The 20,221-nt window shown below is 37.6% G+C and overlaps 1 protein-coding gene across 3 annotated transcripts in view; it reads left to right on the top strand.

Moving 5' to 3' along the window:
- The window catches only part of PEX5L (peroxisomal biogenesis factor 5 like), a 178,309-nt gene that overhangs the window by 60,642 nt on the left and 97,446 nt on the right, over positions 1-20,221 (top strand). The window contains exons 3-4 of one of the 3 annotated variants that reach the window (XM_077161140.1): positions 13,607-13,672; positions 15,944-16,048. The exons of 1 other annotated variant lie outside the window; for it this stretch is intronic. In XM_077161140.1, coding sequence (XP_077017255.1) covers positions 13,607-13,672; positions 15,944-16,048 — 171 coding nt within the window. The remainder of the gene's footprint in view (positions 1-13,606; positions 13,673-15,943; positions 16,049-20,221) is intronic. One more of the 3 variants, XM_077161138.1, reaches the window with a different exon arrangement.

Genomic DNA, 20,221 nt, shown 5'->3' with positions numbered 1-20,221 from the left:
TTGGTTTCTTGCCTCCATTTTTTTGCAATGAGAAATCACCACTTAATCTAACTGGGGCTCCCTAGTATGTAGTATGTTCCTTTTTTCTTGCAGTTTTCAGAATTCTCGTCTAATTTCTAGCCTTTGACAGTTTGATTATAACATGGTGCCATGTGAGTCTAATTGAGTTTATCCATTTTGGGGTTCATTGTGCATTTGGGATGAATATATACATGCCCTTCATTAAGTTTGGGAAATTTTCAGCCACTATTTCTTTGAAAATTCTCTGCCCTTTTCTCTCTTTCTTCTTCTCTTGGAACTCCCACAATGTGTATATTCATGTACTGGATGGTGTCTCACAGATTTCTCAAGCTCTGTTCACTTTCCTTCATCCTTTCTTCTTCTTGATCTTCAGACTTGATGATTCCAATTGCCTTATCTTCAAGTTCTCTGATTCTTTCTTCTGCCAGCGCTAGTCTGCTGGTGAATCTCTCTATGGACTTGTTAATGGTCTTCAACTCTGTTTGGTTCTTTTTCATAATTTCCATTTTTCTATTGATATTCTCTTTCAATTCATATATAATTTTCTTGATTTCATAGTTCTTTGTCCATGTTTTCCATTAGCTTTTTGAGCATATTTAAGACCATTTTTTAAAGGTCTTTGTTATGTCCCATGTCTGTTCCTCCTCATTGATGGTTTCTAATGATCTAATCTCCAACATTTGCCTAGACCGTTTTTTCCTGTTTCTTTGCATGTTTTGCTGAAACCATGATGTCTTGGTATTTAATGTGTGTTCACTAGAATTTAAACTCCAAGGGGTCAGTTCCTTAAGCTTGCATACCGCTAGTGTTAAGACAAAGCTTTCCTTGAATGCCAGGAGCTAGCCAAAAACAAACAAACAACAACAAAAAAAAAAAAAAAAGGGAAAAAATGAAAACACCTTTCCCAGTGTTCACAGATTGACCTGTGTGAGTGCTCTCCTCCAGGGCTAACCTATACAGTATGTGTAGAAGACAGCTCTAGACCAAAACACCAGGCCTCCCTGTTCTTTCTGTTCATGCATCTCAACTTGGGCATGGAGTGTGGCCCTAGGGAATTCCTTTGTTTGCAGGGATGTGTGTCCCCTCTTCCCTAGGGAACAGCTTCCTCCTGGGCACTACACTATATGTCAGCAGTCCCTTGCTCCATGCAGCCATGAGCTTGAGTCTCTCACGGCATTCTGTAGGAGAGCTCTGTGAGCCACCTGCACAGCAGGGCATGTTCTGGGGTGGTGAGCCTGTTGTGCATGTCCTGGTTCAGTCTCCCAGGCCATCGGCAGGCAAACTGTGCCAGCACCATGCTCCCAGTTCTGCTGACAATGCACCATTCTTCACTTGCTCTTGGGTTTGGTGCTGCACATCCATTCATGCAAGTAAGATACAAACAGTCTGGAATACTTGTGTTTGGGAGAGAATTTTTTCAAAAGGGAAAAGGGACAAGTGTAACCTTTGAAACTTTGTGTCTTTTTTTGTTTGTTTTCCCTTTCCTTAAAAAAGCAAAAACAGAAAACAAGGTGCCAGTTTTGAAAATCATCTGAAATGTTTGACAGTAGTTAAAAACAAAAAACTGGGGCTCGAACTAGGGCTATATTTTTTTGTTACGTGTTTTGCCTACTAATCAAAAATCACTCAAAATATAAATATGTCAATTTTGTGACTTAACATACCAAAATTGGAAATTTAATATCTCATTCTAAAGTTACTTCTTAATTATCAAATGTATATTATTTATGTCATTCTTAATATAAGACCAAATGAGGTCAAGAGAAAATACCTTTTTTTAAGCCAAGCCATCCTGGATTGTCAGTCTCTTAAAGGTCGATAATAGAAAGCTCACGCCTGAAATAAATAGGCCCCAAGTACTTCAGAGCCCTGTTAATCAGAATAAACACTATAATGAAACTTTACTAATTCAGAACTTGCTCTAAATGAATGAGGACTGAGTGATGTCACCTTGGAGACTAGTGAGAAAATTGCTGGCAAACAGGCTGAGTGTGCGTCCTGGTGAGAATGGGGTGGGGCAGTGTTTAACCTTTTCAAAAGAACAAACACACTGTGAATTGTTTGTTGACAAATGGATCTTGTTAATTAAAGATACTATCTGTCCTTAGTAACAAATTATACACATCTTTCCTTGACAACACGTTATTAATTTTAATGATCTTTTTGGCACTTGAAAACAATGCACTCATTTCTTTAAAAGGATTTTTCCGAGAGCCGGGGGCCAAGATGGCGGCTTAGTAAGGTGTGCGCGTCTTAGTTCCTCCTCCAGAACAACTACTAAATAACCAGAAACAGTGCAGAACAGCTCCCGGGGCCATGGCAGGGATCGGACACACAGTGTACCCCAGTCTGGATTGGCTGGTCCGGCTGCGAGAATCCGCTGCCGTGAGCTCCCCGAGCGGCGCATGCTTCCCCAGGCTGCAGTGGCTGGCAGCCGGCACCCCTCCCTCCCTCCTTCCCGGACGGGCTGGGAGTCTCGGAGAGGCGAGTTTCCCAAGCCACGGCAGCTGGCGGCCGACACCCCTCCCTTGCGGGCAGCTTCCCTGACTGCCTATGAGTCTCGGATCGGCGAGTTTCCGAAGCCGCAGCAGCCGGCGACCAGTGCCCCTCCCCCACAGGCGGCTTCTCGGTCCGGCGGCGGGTCTTGGATCACGAGTTTCCCAAGCCGCGGCCAGCGACCGGTGCCCCTCCCCCACAGGCAGCTACCCGGAGGGAAAGGAAAGAGTCTCCAAACAGTAGCGGGGACTGAGCCCAACCAAACACCAACAGTGGTGTTAATGGACAAATTCTGACTACTAGAAGTAGGCCCCCAGCTCAGGCGAAACTGATTAAGGCGGAAGTCGCCTATTGGGCCAACTGAAAAAGAGGAAAGGGGGTGAAACAGAGCCTTCTGCAGCTGGTTCTACAGAGGCTCGGTTGCCTCTGGGCTCAGTGCCGGGATTACACAAGGTGCAACTGCCCCAAACACAGAAACAGGCTGCTTTCAGGGCTCTCTACCACATGAACCTTCCCCATGGGAGGGGTGAAATGCAACTCAGGTGGAGTCCCTCTCTCAGGGAATTCAGATCCCAGGACTTCGCAATTTGAAGCCATTAAAACCAGCCTACAACCTTTCCTCTGTCTCCACGCACACAGCAGGGAGAGCCTTTCAAAGTTAAAGAGGCCACAACATCTATTGCTGGTGGGACCCACAGACAGATAAGCGCCACATACTGGGCAGGATAAGAAAAACAGAGCCCAGAGACTTCACAGGAAAGTCTTTCAACCTGCTGGGTCTCACACTCAGGGAAATCTGATTAAATGTCCAGACGCCAGCAAAAAATAACAAATCACACCAGGAAAATTGAAGATATGGCCCAGTCAAAGGAACAAACCAATAGTTCAAATGAGATACAGGAGCTGAGACAACTAATTCTGAATATACGAAGAGAAATAGAAAACCTCTTCAAAAACCAAATCAATAAATTGAGGGAGGACATGAAGAAGGCAAGGGATGAACAAAAATAAGAAATGGAAAGCCTGCAAAAACAAATCACAGAACTTATGGGAATGAAAGATGCAGTAGAAAAGATGAAAAAAAACAATGGAAACCTACAATGGTAGATTTCAAGAGACAGAGTTTAGAATTAGTGAACTGGAGGATGGAACGTCTGAAATCCAAAAAGAAACAGAAACTATAGGGAAAAGAATGGAAAAATTTGAGCAGGGGCTCAGGGAATTAAATGATAATATGAAGCGCACAAATATACGTGTTGTGGGTGTCCCAGAAGGAGAAGAGAAGGGAAAAGGAGGAGAAAAACTAATGGAAGAAATTATCACTGAAAATTTCCCAACTCTTATGAAAGACCTAAAATTACAGATTCGAGAAGTGCTGCGCACCCCAAAGAGAATAGATCCAAATAGGCATTCCCCAAGACACTTACTAGTTAGAATGTCAGAGGTCAAAGAGAAAGAGAGGATCTTGAAAGCAGCAAGAGAAAAGCAATCCATCACATACAAGGGAAACCCAATAAGACTATGTGTAGATTTCTCAGCAGAAACCATGGAGGCAAGAAGACAGTGGGATGATATATTTAAATTGCTAAAAGAGAAAAACTGCCAACCAAGAATTCTATATCCAGCAAAATTGTCCTTCAAAAATGAGGGAGAAATTAAAACATTTTCAGACAAAAAGTCACTGAGAGAATTTGTGACCAAGAGACCAGCTCTGCAAGAAATACTAAAGAGAGCACTAGAGTCAGATACAAAAACAGAAGAGAGAGGTGTGGAGAAGAGTGTAGAAAGAAGGAAAATTAGATATGATATATATAATACAAAAGGCAAAATGGTAGAGGAAAGTATTACCCAAACAGTAATAACACCAAATGTTAATGGACTGAATTCCCCAATCAAAAGGCATAGACTGGCAGAATGGATTTAAAAACAGGATCCTTCTATATGCTGTCTACAGGAAACACATCTTAGACCCAAAGATAAACATAGGTTGAAAGTGAAAGGTTGGGAAAAGATATTTCATGCAAATAACAACCAGAAAAGAGCAAGAGTAGCTATACTAATATCCAACAAATTAGACTTCAAATGTAAAACAGTTAAAAGAGACAAAGAAGGATACTATCTACTAATAACAGGAACAATTAAACAAGAAAACATAACAATCATAAATATTTGCGCACTGATTCAGAATGCCCCAAAATATGTGAGGAATACACTGCAAACACTGAAAAGGGAAATAGACACATCTACCATAATAGCTGGAGACTTCAATTCCCCACTCTCATCAATGGACAGAACATCTAGACAGAGGATCAATAAAGAAACAGAGAATTTGAATATTACAATAAATGAGCTAGACTTAACAGACATTTATAGGACATTACACCCCACAACAGCAGGATACACCTTTTTCTCAAGTGCTCATGGATCATTCTCAAAGATAGACCATATGCTAGGTCACAAACCAAGTCTCAACAAATTTAAAAAGATTGAAATCATACACAACACTTTCTCAGATCACAAAGGAATGAAGTTGGAAATCAATAATAGGCAGAGTGCCAGAAAATTCACAAATACATGGAGGCTCAACAACACACTCTTAAATAACCAGTGGGTCAAGGAAGAAATCACAAGAGAAATTAGTAAATACCTCGAGACGAATGAAAATGAAAACACAACATATCAAAACCTATGGGACGCAGCAAAGGCAGTGCTAAGAGGGAAATTTATTGCCCTAAATGCCTATATCAAAAAAGAAGAAAGGGCAAAAATTCGGGAATTAACTGTCCACTTGGAAGAACTGGAGAAAGAACAGCAAACTAACCCCAAAGTAAGCAAAAGGAAAGAAATAACAAAGATTAGAGCAGAAATAAATGAAATTGAGAACATGAAAACAATAGATAAAATCAGTAAGACCAGAAGTTGGTTCTATGAGAAAATCAACAAGATTGATGGGCCCTTAGCAAGATTGACAAAAAGAAGAAGAGAGAGGACACAAATAAATAAGATCAGAAATGGAAGAGGAGACATAACCACTGACCTCACAGAAATAAAGGAGGTAATAACAGGATACTATGAACAACTTTATGCTAATAAATACAACAATGTAGATGAAATGGACAAGTTCCTAGAAAGGCATGAACAACCAACTTTGACTCAAGAAGAAATAGATGACCTCAACAAACCAATCACAAGTAAAGAAATTGAATCAGTCATTCAAAAGCTTCCTAAAAAGAAAAGTCCAGGACCAGACGGCTTCACATGTGAATTCTACCAAACATTCCAGAAAGAATTAGTACCAACCCTGCTCAAACTCTTCAAAAAAATTGAAGTGGAGGGAAAGCTACGTAATTCATTCTATGAAGCCAACATCACCCTCATACCAAAACCAGGCAAAGATATTACAAAAAAGAAAACTACAGACCAATCTCTCTAATGAATATAGATGCAAAAATCCTCAACAAAATTCTAATAAATCGAGTCCAGCAACACATTAAAAGAATTATACATCATGACCAAGTAGGATTCATCCCAGGTATGCAAGGATGGTTCAACATAAGAAAACCAATTAATGTAATACACCATATCAACAAATCAAAGCAGAAAAATCACATGATCATCTCAATTGATGCAGAGAAGACATTTGACAAGATTCAACATCCTTTCCTGTTGAAAACACTTCAAAGGATAGGAATACAAGAGAACCTCCTTAAAATGATAGAGGGAATATATGAAAAACCCACAGCTAATATCATCCTCAATGGGGAAAAATTGAAAACCTTCCCCCTAAGATCAGGAAAAAGACAAGGATGTCGATTATCACCACTGTTATTCAACATCGTGTTGGAGGTTCTAGCCAGAGCAATTAGACAAGAAAAAGAAATACAAGGCATCAAAATTGGAAAGGAAGAAGTAAAACTATCACTGTTTGCAGATGATATGATACTACACATCAAAAACCCTGAAAAATCCACAGCAAAACTACTAGAGCTAATAAATGAGTACAGCAAAGTAGCAGGTTACAAGATCAACATTCAAAAATCTGTAGCATTTCTATACACTAGCAATGAACAAGCTGAGGGGGAAATCAAGAAACGAATTCCATTTACAATTGCAACTAAAAGAATAAAATACTTAGGAATAAATTTAACTAAAGAGACAAAAGACTTATACAAAGAAAACTACAAAAAACTGTTAAAAGAAATCACAGAAGACCTAAATAGATGGAAGGGCATAATCCATATTCATGGATTGGAAGACCAAATATAGTTAAGATGTCAGTTCTACCTAAATTGATTTACAGATTCAACGCAATGTCAATCAAAATCCCAACAACTTATTTTTCAGAAATAGAAAAACCAATAAGCAAATTTATCTGGAAGGGGAGGGTGCCCCGAATTGCTAAAAGTATCTTGAGGAAAAAAAAACGAAGCTGGAGGTCTCACACTGCCTGACTTTAAGGCATATTATGAAGCAACAGTGGTCAAAACAGCATGGTACTGGTGTAAAGATAGATATATCGACCAATGGAATCGAATAGAGTGCTCAGATATAGACCCTCTCATCTGTGGACATTTGATCTTTGATAAGGCAGTCAAGCCAACTCGCCTGGGACAGAACAGTCTCTTCAATAAATGGTGCCTAGAGAACTGGATATCCATATGCAAAAGAATGAAAGAGGACCCGTATCTCACACCCTATACAAAAGTTAACTCAAAATGGATCAAAGATCTAAACATTAGATCTAAGACCATAAAACAGTTAGAGGAAAATGTAGGGAGATATCTTATGAATCTTACAATTGGAGGCGGTTTTATGGACCTTAAACCTAAAGCAAGAGCACTGAAGAAATAAATAAATAAATGGAAGCTCCTCAAAATTAAACACTTTTGTGCATCAAAGAACTTCATCAAGAAAGTAGAAAGACAGCCCACACAATGGGAGACAATATTTGGAAATGACATATCAGATAAAGGTCTGGTATCCAGAATTTATAAAGAGATTGTTCAACTCAACAACAAAAAGACAACCAATCCAATTACAAAATGGGAAAAAGACTTGAACACACACCTCTCAGAAGAGGAAATACAAATGGCCAAAAGGCACATGAAGAGATGCTCAATGTCCCTGGCCATTAGAGAAATGCAAATCAAAACCACAATGAGATATCATCTCACACCCACCAGAATGGCCATTATCAACAAAACAGAAAATGACAAGTGCTGGAGAGGATGCAGAGAAAGAGGCACACTTATCCACTGTTGGTGGGAATGTCAAATGGTGCAACCACTGTGGAAGGCAGTTTGGCGGTTCCTCAAAAAGCTGAATGTAGAATTGCCATACGACCCAGCAATACCACTGCTAGGTATCTACTCAGAGGACTTAAGGGCAAAGACACAAATGGACATTTGCTCACCAATGTTTATAGCAGCATTATTTACAATTGCAAAGAGATGGAAACAGCCAAAATGTCCATCAACAGACGAGTGGCTAAACACACTGTGGTATATACATACGATGGAATATTATGCAGCTTTAAGACAGAATAAACTTATGAAGCATGTAATAACATGGATGGACGTAGAGAGCATTATGCTGAGTGAGACTAGCCAAAAACCAAAGGACAAATACTGTATGGTCCCACTGATGTGAACCGACATTAGAGAATAAAGTTGGAATATGTCATTGGTAACAGAGACCATCAGGAGATAGAAACAGGGTAAGATAATGGGTAATTGGAGCTGAAGGGATACAGACTGTGCAACAGGACTAGATACAAAAACTCAGAAATGGACAGCACAATACTACCTAACTGTAATGTAATTATGTTAAAACACTGAATGAAGCTGCATCTGAGGTATAGTTTTTTTTTATTATTATTATTTTTTAATTTTTTTAAATTTTTTTCTCTCTATTATCATTTTATTTTTTTCTGTTGTCTTTCTATTTCTTTTTCTAAATCGATGCAAATGTACTAAGAAATGATGAATATGCATCTATGTGATGATATTAAGAATTACTGATTGCATATGTAGAATGGAATGATTTCTAAATGTTGTGTTAGTTAATTTTTTTTAATTAATAAAAAAAAAGATATTTCCAAATTAACAGTTTCTGTCTAATCAGAATAGCTTTCTTTCAAAGTTGGCCCTACCTTGTGATTTCACTATCTTAAAAAATTGGGGAAATGCATTCCATATATATAGCATTGAGTGTACGTTTTGAGTGACTGTTATGCACCCACAGAGAACTATACCAAATAATGCAAAATAACCCCAAAGAATCAGGCACAGTCTTTGTGCTCAGGAGGAAGTTTCATTTGACGAGACTCAGCTCAAGAGGACATTTCACAAAGTAAAATATTGTGAGAAAGCCCCAGACAGGAGTTTCACCTGCACACCCAACGCAGGAGTTCTGGGTGCCCGGCAGCCCCATCTCCTCAAGTCTCGGCCCTGGGTGATGGAAGAAATGGTAGGCAGTGCTTTGGAACTGTTCAGCAGCTCTGGTCACCGAAGACTGAGTCTATTAAATCAAAGTGGAGACACAGGTTGATTCAACTTCCATGGACCCGCTCCTGGATGGTTAGAAGTGCACCGTGAGAATGGAGCACTTTGGCTTCTTGTCTGGTGGAGAGGTTACATTTCAAGAGCCTCTTAAATCACCTCAGGCCTGTAGAAAATGCTCTGGGTTTTTTGAGAGTGGGTTTTAGGAATGACTGTGTTTTGGACATTATATAGAAGTTTTTCTGGTGATGAAATGCAAACATGGGGTCAGACAGTCAAGAGTGCGTGAAAGGACAGCATTGTGAGACCAAACTGCTGGAGGAGGCGAGGGGAGAATGAGGGTGGTGGAAACACCCAGGGCTTAGCTAACCCAGGCTCCTTCGAGGGCTGGTGGAGCAGGAGTGGGAGGGGAGTAAACACAACAGTCCCAGGCTCACAGCGTTATTGTGGCCCAGAGGGCAGGGACAGGGCTTTCCCACAGAGGCTGGGGATTGGCAGCTTTAAACTATATGGCACACAAAAAACCAGAAGTGGCAAGAGCCATTTGGAGAAGCTCAGGGCAGCTGTTATCATCCAAACCAAATGGAAGTACCCACCTTGCTAGTAAATTATGGAGCGCAAAGGGCAGAAGCAGAAAGGGCCATAGGGGAGGCAGAAGACAGTTTTTGTTATCCAACCCACATGAAGACCCACACTTGCCAACTGTGGCTATGCCAGGGCAGGGCTGACCAGGGTGGTTGCTCAAGAGGGAACTTATGACTAGGCCAGGCAAGATGACAAGGCACCAAATATAATTTATTTTATGGCGTTACACACTGGATGAAGGTTACCGATTGGGTACCAGGTAAGATTTGTGAGCACTATTCAGAGAGAATCTCTGAATCCTCAACAAAATCAAACTAGCAGCTGATGTCAGAGCAGCAGGAGCAGCAAAGAGGACCCCTAGGGCAGGAACAGGTGCAGTAGAAATGCAAGGGTAGCGGAAGCAGTGGCCACCAAGCTCGACCAAGGCAGTCCACCCCGAGTGGGCAGAGAGCAGCACAGGGGCAGCACAGCAGAGACTCTACCCCACTGATGAAAACGACACCGCTGAGGGCCAACTGCCCATTAGGCACAGTAGACGCAACACCTAAGATGTGTAAGACTTCCAATGTTTTAATTTTAATCTCTTTTTAAAATTAGAAGGAAAAATAACTATAATGATAATGAGTATGCAATGATTCCAATCTGGATTATATTCCTCCTTATACCAATGCAGTCATAAAATATAATTTTTATGACTAATTTTTTTTATGGAGGAGGGGTCCCTCAAAGACTAAGAGCCTACAGCCACAAGTCATAATGCACCAACCATGAAGGCTAAGGGAGGTGACTATCTTATGATGGGCTAGAATCCCAGCAGCTCTCACGAGTAGAGGCTAGGAGTAAAAGAGCTTTTCTCTCACCCGCTCCCACCACCACACACACACTCCACAAGAGGGAAAGAGAAAGTGCCAGATAGCACACAACACAAACTGAGGGCACTGGAGCTATATAGTAGAATGTAATTAGAGTCACCCCTCATTAATCTCAGAAGACATCTTAGAAAAGGTGGTGGCTTAGAGAAGAGTGCACATGTTACATGGAAAAGAAAATTATTAAATAGAGGAAAAATAAAGATGGCAAAGAAGAAACACATGGAAGGTCAACCAGAAGTCCCCATATTAAATGTCCTATTATTACCTTTAAAGACAGGCATAATAAAGAATAAACAATAAATAAATAAATAAGCAACAACCACTTTGCTGCAACTCGACTACCCTTATTAAGGAATCAGATCACATTGTCTCCAGCTACAAGAAAGATCACTGAACCAATGGTGAATTCATTATGAGTTTTGAATTTTAAATATGAATCTCTAATTAAGAAAAAAAGAGAATTCTGTTCATGCATCTCGATATGCTACACACAGAGCTGTGGCTTCCTTGAGGATGTTTAGAAACAGTGTTTGACCAGGACTCCCAGTCTGAGTCCTCTTTGTGCCTTTTAAAAAACATGTAAGACATTGCATTGGATGGAGGTGGGAGGGGCGAGTTAAAGAACTGTGACAGAGAGAATGGCACGGCCTGAACCCTGGTGTATGTTGGAAGAAATCCACAGGGATGCATTTAGCTAGGAAAGGACACAAACTGTACGCAGGGATCTCCAGGGCACGGCAGAACATCCCCGTGACCTTTCCCCTGTTGGAAGTTTGAAAAGATCGTGACACTTACTGTGACATTTACCTTCCCCAGTAAAAGAAGGTTATCCTGGCGCTGCATGTGATGATAAGGTCAGCCATCACAAATTAGCCTTTTTACATCAATTTTTTTACAGGTGCTTAAGTCCAGGGTCTGGAACTTATGCAATGTATAATTTTTTTGACATATACAAAGCTGAATTCCATTTCATTTTAAGCAATGTGGCTGAAATGATATAGAGGGCAGGTATCTATTTTTATGTGTATATCTATTTATGAAAAAAACCTATTCGATATATTCATGTGTGAACTTGATGGTAGTATGTCTATCTTCAACACGACCATCCTAAGAACCTATGTGATCTCTAATATTGCAAAAGTAAAATATAAAATGTTAGAAAATGTATAAAAATATTGTTCTTTTTATTTTCTTTATATCTTTTTTCCCCAAATTTTTGGCAACAATATGTATTAATTTTTAAAATCAACATGAAAGGAAGGCTATTTTCAAGTTCATATTTGGGACAGTGTAGGGTCAGCTGGTATGTCTAGTATAGTAATACTCTTCCCCTAATTTAATGTATCCCAATTTTGCTGTTTAATGTCACTGATTAAAAACACTGGTTCATTATCAGCAGCTTAAAAATAATAAAAATCATGTTTAAATTCAGTTTCCATAGCAGCAGTAACAGAATCTGGAGATAGAAAATTGCTTTTGAAAACGGACATGTCACTGTGGAAGTGCACACTTCAAGTAATTCATGCACCCAAAATAGATCTTGGAAAAATCCTCATAAAGATGGCATTTAATAGCCTTTAGTTAGCATTTTAAAAAGACTTAGAAAGATGCTAAACCTTTTAAATCTACTAAGATCTACAGAATGGAAAGAAGTTTGTGTATATGAACTATGTTAAGTGAGTATTCCAAAAGATAAAACACACAAAAGCATTTTTTTTGAAATGTGCTAGTGAGAGCAGTTAGGGAAGGCTGATTCTTATTGACGGCTTCCAGATTGAAGAAGGAAAATAGTCCTCGAAAATGTTTGGTGTGCTTAGAGCCAGTCTGTTCAATGATACTGAGACGTGGTCAGCCATCTCTGACATCCTCAACCACATACCAAAGATAATAATTTCTACCCCGCAGAATTACTGTGCGATCACATAAGTAAAAATATATAAACATCGTGCAGTGTTCCCAGGCAATAGTGGCTTCTCAAAATAATTTCATTCCCTTCCCTGGGAAGCAGTACGAGGCCCTGGAGTCACCTGCTCCTCATCTGAAGATGCCTGGTGGGACCTCAGCCTGGGACCCAGAGAGGACCCTGTGTCTTCCAATATTTCATGCTTTCTTTCTTGCATTCTATATTTTAAAAAAAGAGAGAACTAAATTTTGTTTTTCTTAATATTGCTATACTTACTGTGGTGTTTTGTTCATCTATACCTGGTCATATTATAGAAATTTTTAATAAAGGTTATTCCCAACGACTGGTAAGTGATTAAAAAGCTATCCGTTTCATATGCATTTACTGGAAAGGAATAAAAGCGAAATACACAGGAGCACCAAGAAAAATAGAACTTTCTCCTTATATAGATATAGTTTTCCAGTCAGAAATATCTCAAGAAATTCACCAAGGAAATGGGAAGAAAATGACTGTGAAATATTATTTGAGAATAAGTAGGCTGAAATCGTGGCTGGAGGGTATCACAATGTGATGATCAACTTCCAAAATTTCATTATTCTTTTCTGTTGCTGCTAAGAATGACATAAAAGCAAGCAGACTTAATGTAGTCTAAATCCACTTGTATTCATATTCACGAGTGTGTATTTTTGCTTGTCTTTGTATTGTTTCAAATAATAGATCAATATTGACCCTTACTGTGGTAATATTGAGAAATTTAAGTTTGAAGTCTGAGAAATCATGCGTCTCTATTTCTTAGAACGCGTTAAGCCACTGACTCAAAAAAGAAAGAAATTGCACGGTTGTATCACTGTCAGCCCTGCAGAGCTGCAGATAAGCAAACTTGCACAGTGTCATGAATTGCCAAATCAATTATCAACCAGGTCCTTAATTTTAGGAGCCTTATCCCAAATGATAAACAGATGAGTCAGAAATAACATGGTTTGATTTTAAGATACCAGGTGGAGGTGACAGTACAATCTGGGGGAAAATCTCATTTTGATACACGACTGGAATTTTGGCCAGAGTTTTAGACAATATGCCTGGAACCACAGTAGAACTTCCCATCTGATCTCGGACGGGATCAAACTTACAAACAGTGAGACTTGTGGGTGTTATCTCAAAAGCCAAAAGGCTGTAAAGAGAAAAAGGTTGCAAGTGGGCACTAACATGGATGTCATGACTCTTTTCAGGTAGTAGGTGTAACCTTGAAGAAAAAGTGGCACTGTCTTCAAAAAAGTGACCTGACCCTGGCTTTGGTGGGTTTTTCCTGCAAGAAATAAAAAGCACCGCATGTGTTTATTATATATCCTTTCTAGCTGACCACTGCTTTGTTCTAGAGTTCAGCATGAAAGGACTAATTTTTGTTTTGTTTTTGTTTTTGTTTTAGTGAAATGGCATGTCCGTTGCTAATTCTAGCTATTAGAGTGGCACATGTGAAAACTATATATATATATGTAGTTTATAGATTGGTAGCATTTCAAATAAATGGTAGATTGATAAATAACCTGAAAGCTTTGAGATGCTTATCAATTGACATTTGTTTTTATTAGTCCAAGAGTTTGAAGTGTTATTTTTCAAAATTATACCTTGTAACATTAGATTTGCTCTTTTAAATACATTAGGATTTAAATATAAGCATGCCACTTTGTTTACTGCTATACCATTAGAACTTCTTGGAGCATGGAAAGAATTCTTCACAGATGATTTTGCTCTTTTTGAAAAAAATAAGCCTCAAAAAAATTTGTTATAAGGTACATTTCACCTGTAAATGAGTGTAGCTTATAAAGATGTACTAAGATTATACTATGTAATGTCATATAATAATTTTTATATTTTGAAAAATGTTGAACCTTTTGTTAGTGTCATAATAAACCTTTTCCCAGAATACAGAATTGTATGCACCTCTATTTTAAAAATTCACATTGCTTAAATAAAGAAAAAACCTGGGATCATTTTGTTCCCCAGTATATCGTGCAATAAATCATTATTTCCCTTTATTCTTCCAGAAATCAGTTATTCTAAGGATTGTGGCCATATAACCCTTCAGAACACATATGAAAATTATACTGTCATATATGCTGAATAAAATCCCTAGTATTCCACATTCAATCTGGGAAATTACACAATATTGTCATTCCATAAACTAGTTCTTAAGTCAAAACAAACTTTCCGCATTGTAAAAAGGATTCACACATTTTTAAATCTAGTTACTATCAAGAAAGTTTCTGTTTGTTCCTCTTATAAATAAAAGCTGTTACTAGCTTACATTTTAGCATGGCAGCACCTATGAAAATGGGCATGCTTTGCTTCTTAGAGTAAACCTGCCGTCTGTATACCTAAAGCCCGCGCAATGAGGTCTGATCATTTTTTCGTTGCATAGAAGCTCTCAAGATTTATTATCCTCTGGAGTTAATATTGACCCTAGCGCTTAATTTCCTTTACAGACAGTGAACCCCCATATGTCCATTTTCTTTGCCTGTGATATCTCTATATGCCACGTTTGTAGTTGAGGTAAATTTACAGCACAAACATTCATATATGCACTTGGGATAAAATTATTTTCTCCTGGAGGCTCTGCCCAGATTGCTGAGAAAATTGGAGTCCTTTTATTTCAAAAGTCCTTAGATTATTTAATTTTCACACAGTATGTTTTTAATTGGGCTGGAAAGCAACTATTTTACTCAGTTTTTTTTCCCCATTATGTCATAACTACTCTCAAAAACGCAGCAATCTTCTAAACTCAAAAGACAGAGAGCTGGCCTATCTCTCTATTGTCGATAATTCTGCTTGCATGAAATAGACAGTGTAGGATTTGCTGGCTTATATGTGTATTAATGCTTCAATTCTTAATCAACTTTTTACTTACATCTGGACTTAAAGGATTCTCTAATTATAATTCATTTCTAAAATTCAAATAAAATTTCTTGGTCTCAAAAACATTCAGGGTTACAATTTTTTTTTTCCACCCAGGTCATAGTATATCCACAAAACGAGCTGGGTACATTCCTGTGCTATTAGGCCACTGAAAAATGTTTAGAGCATATATGATAAATTTTACTCTTTTTATGCCTAACTCCCTCAAAAAAGATGACACCAAAGACCACTTAAGAGCGCTCCTAATCCTACACTCTGTCTCAGACTCCTCATTGTCATTCAAAACATGTAAGGATTACATAGCCACAATTTATAAGTGAACATAGCAGGCAACCCATAGGACGTCTAAACTGATACCATAAAAATTATGTTCTCATGTAAATTGCCTTAAAACCTATTACCCATATAAAATATGATGTTAAAATCAAATCGAATGTTTCAGCGGTAAAGGTGAAAACATAGGTAACTCAAAGTTCACATGTAATCTCTTTTCAGACTTTGTGTTTTCTCCTCAGCCGAAAGCCTCAAGATTCACTTCCGCAGCCTCTATCTTCATTTATGTTGAACTGGTCTCTAAACAGTAGAGTATCTTGTGATAAGTCATAAGTGAAAGATTGCTCCTGACACAAGTCATTGTTGGTTTCACGTTATAGGGCAAAGGCTCTAGGGCGGCAGATAAGGCTGTGGCCATGGTGATGAAGGAGCTGCCGCGGGAGGCGTCTGCCGAGGAGAAGCCGCTCCTAGCTGTGGCACCGCAGGTGGGCAGCCCATAGGGCTCCTGTAGGAAGCTGACATATGTGCTGCGTCAGGCGTGCATGATGGTCAACTAAACAAAAGAAAAACATCAACTCGAACCATTTCTAAAGAAAGACAGTCTCATTGAAACAGTGATCAAATATAAACTGAAAACCAAAATGGATATTTAAAAAGGAAACTTCCACCCAGTTACTTTATTTGTGGATCTTAATTTTCATCACTCAACTTTAGTTTTTTTAAAAAGAAAGAAAATGTACGTGCAACTGGAATATGTTGCTTCTCTGTAAAGAAGTGTTGATAATAGTGTTGGGAAAAAATGCCAATTAAGCCAATGGTGCATTTGAACAACAACAACAAAATTCAAATTCCTATAAATAAATACAAGTTATATTTTATACATATGTCAGTTTACCGGTAGAATATCTAAATTTTCTTAAATGTTTAATATCTTTATGTTGTGACTATGCATACTACATATCTGTCTATACATATTTATGTGGATTACCAATTTACAGGAATGAGCCAGAAGTTCCTGAGTCCCCATGCAGAAAATGGCATTTCTGACCTCTTATGCTCAGTGATCTTGACAACAAAAATATCATCTTTATTATAAGCACATGTGGGCCATTTTCAGCATTTATTATAGCGAGTAGAAATAAGAAGTTTGCATTTGTATGCAAAGACACACTGAAGCTGTGAATACTGTATGTCCTCAGGGACTTTTGAAACACCCTGTAAAACCCACATAAATATCTATAATATATTCATCACCACTCTGTGGAACTACCAGTTTTAAATTCTTAAATGAAAAATATTTTTACTTGCATTTATCTTATAATTTAGATTAGACTGTTATTTTAAACATCTCATTTTTCCCTAATGTAATGGTAAATGCAGTGATTCGATTCCAATTATATAAACGTATCTAGAATTAGAAAAATGTCCATTTACAGTCCTTGTGAAAGGCATCTATATCAAAAGCTAAATTATGACAACTTATTTTTAGAATACCAGCAGATCTTATCTCCAGCTGCTTCCTACATGTGTGGTTTTATTTTATTCTAAACACTATGTTGTAAGTAATGAAAATTATATAACAACATATCACATCAAATTTGAATAATTAAAAAAAAAAACTTATGTTCCCAGGACTTTGGGATACATTTTATGTTTTCATCCATAAAGAAGAGATCCTCGTTCTCAATGACACATAGTACTAATTGAAAAAAATTTGCTTGATATTTACGAAGTTCTCCATTTTTTACTTAATTTACATAGTAAAACATACACAATGCTTTAGGTTGATCTCCTGGCTCTCAGAGTCAGACCTTTGTAGAATCCCACAACCAAAATACTCACCCCACAGTTCCTCAGGTGAATATTACTCAAAAGGAGACAAATATTTAGAGTTCTCAGCTAATGACAGACTCATATAAATCAGTAGAGAGGACCTATTCAAATTTTCAATTGGCACAGTTGCACTGCAACCTATTGTCTCAGGAATCCCAATTTAGGACAGGCTCCTGTCCCCCAAATTCTTTTTCCCTAAAACCATGCATTTCTATGCACTTTCCAGTAATCCTTTTCAACTGTCCAAAATTGCCATTATCTCCTAAGCTTACATTTAAATTTTAAGGCAAAATAATTTTTTTGACTTTTCAATTTATAAAATAAATTCTGATAATTACCGTTTTCTCATATTCAGAACATTTGTGTGTACCAAGTTCCTTCTTTGATCTGTTTAATGTTGCATTAACTGAATTTGAGGTCCTAGTTAAAATTTTACTGCATGAAGATCAAATAATGCTCTCTTCAATGCATCTTATTTTTGCTGCATACTGGCCAGTTTATGAATCAGCAAACAAGGTTCTGATTCATAAAAGTTTAATGTACCTGTTGTATTGATAATTTTTCAGAATTAATTTAGCGATAGCTGTGGTACAGTCATTTCTCGGTCAAATGCACATTTGTTAGTTGATACACTTTTCCACACAAGTGGCTTTTCTTCCTTGCTACACACCAGTGGCGTGCACAAACCCAAAAGAAGCAGAATGATCTGAAAAAGTGAGTATTTCCCGTGGCGACCACAGCACCCAGTCTGTGTACCCTACCATATTCTTACTTGTTATCCTGTGTGAATGTGTTAGTGTCTTGGATCATGTTTGTCCCAGTGTCCCCTGTGAAGCCCCTATAACAGCGCTACATGAAGCTGAATTTACCAACTGATCTTCATCAGTGGTACGTTGATGCTAGCTACTCAGGTCATGGATTCCCAAGGTGTCTGAAATTAATTTCTGTTCTTTGGGGTCAGTCGTTGAGATCTCCCTCTCTGAAACACTGAGCCCATAACTGGTACAATCAACAGATTGTAAGTGTAGAATAGTTCTATATTCAAGCATTTTTTTAATATTATGTGATCACTGTAATATGTTCCTCAACTTTTAGAGGGACTTAGCCAAATATACTATAGTGAAACCATCTATAAAACACTGAACAAAGCAGAAGAGTTGACCAGATGACCTGAACTCAGAGATTGTTGAACCCCTGAGAGTTGTTCTCTTTGTTTAATGTAATTGTGAATTATATATTAGCAAATACAATGTCAGGCATCATTACACAGAAATTCAGATGCATGCTGTCCTAGACTAACACTTAAATCAACACTAAACAAATGTCATTGATGAAAAGTTTGAAGAAGAAAAAGTATGTAGATTATCAAATTTTTAAGGAAAAAAAAAGTCTCTCTAGCTCTGCACTGTCCATACAGCAACCACTAGCCACATGTAGCTCTTGAGCATTTTGTGGCTACTCCAAATTGAGATATACTGTCAAGTGTAAAATACACATTAGATATTTGAGACTAATACAAAAAAATGTAAACTGTCTCATAATTTTATATTCATTATATGTTAAAGTGATAATATTTTGTTAAAATGATAAAGAATAATATATTGGGTTAAATAAAACATTTTTAAAGTTAATTTCACTTTTTAAAAAAATTTTAAATGTGGCTACTAGAAAATTTAAAATTACAACCCTCTCATTATATTTCTATCAAAGAGTGCTGCTCTAGACTGCAGTAGTATAAACAAATCTAACTTGAGTATAATAGAAAAAACTGTGCCAGGAAATTGATTATATCACAGGAAAAAATTAGTAGTCTTTATGAGAATGAAATGATTTAAGAGAATATTTCTTTCTCATAAAGAACCTTCAGAAATTTTCATGTTCATCACATCTCTTTGGGACTTTTTTTTTTAGCAAAATATGCCCCATACTATTTTTTGCCTATGGAACACAATGTCTTAAAACTGTGTGTTCCAGGTCTCTTCCTGTTAAGGAAATTTTGGATTTTTTTCAAACTTGGCCTTCATTTTCTCACTGCCTGTCCCCATCCTGATACTCAATATTGAGTTACTTTTTTGTGTCTGATAAAGGTAAAAAAGAGTAAATGTCCTTGATTGGAAGAATATCCTCAAGGCTACTAAATATGGCCTTGTTTGGGTTCTGTTACCAACTCTAAACAATTGCTTTAATTACGTTCTCTTACCTGTCTTAGTAGGTAAAGCTATAAATGGTAATTTATTTTCATTTTCCCTCAATAGGCTTACATTTTATAACTATCCTTTCAGGAAAACATTTATGGTCAGTTGGTTGATATTTAGATCAAGCCAGAGAGCTGAAAGCTACCATGGGGTTATCCTTCACAAGAAAATCCATGAGACCATATATAGGACTTGGGAAGTGAGGTGGGACTATTAGTGCTATTAGCTCATAGGAAATTAAATTTGTGGGCTTCAGAGTTGCCAAGACAAAGCTCTACAAGTCTAATATGTAAGGGAGACGTGCTAATGATTTAATTGTCTTGTCTTTTCAAGAGATAAATTAACTTAATTTTGATACTATTAGCGAACCCCTTTTACCACATGGTCCCTGTTTTGAGGAACATTGCATAAATTCCTGAGCTAAAGCAGAACTAATAAAGCAGTAAACAGATAATTCAATGATAAGATTATAAACAAAAACCTGGGCAGCAAATGACACACTTTAAATCAACAATATGACAAATAGTTAAAGGAATTTTTTAAATGCACAAAGATGTACCTTTATCTTATATTAAAAGAATATTTATGTATTTATTCATACAGAAACTTAATCTTAGACATTTTCTAATA

The sequence above is a fragment of the Tamandua tetradactyla genome, chromosome 5 (assembly GCF_023851605.1).
Source record: "Tamandua tetradactyla isolate mTamTet1 chromosome 5, mTamTet1.pri, whole genome shotgun sequence".
NCBI classification, from domain to species: domain Eukaryota; kingdom Metazoa; phylum Chordata; class Mammalia; order Pilosa; family Myrmecophagidae; genus Tamandua; species Tamandua tetradactyla.
The sequence above is the reverse complement of the archived record's forward strand: the minus strand, read 5'-3'. Positions and strand labels throughout refer to the sequence as shown.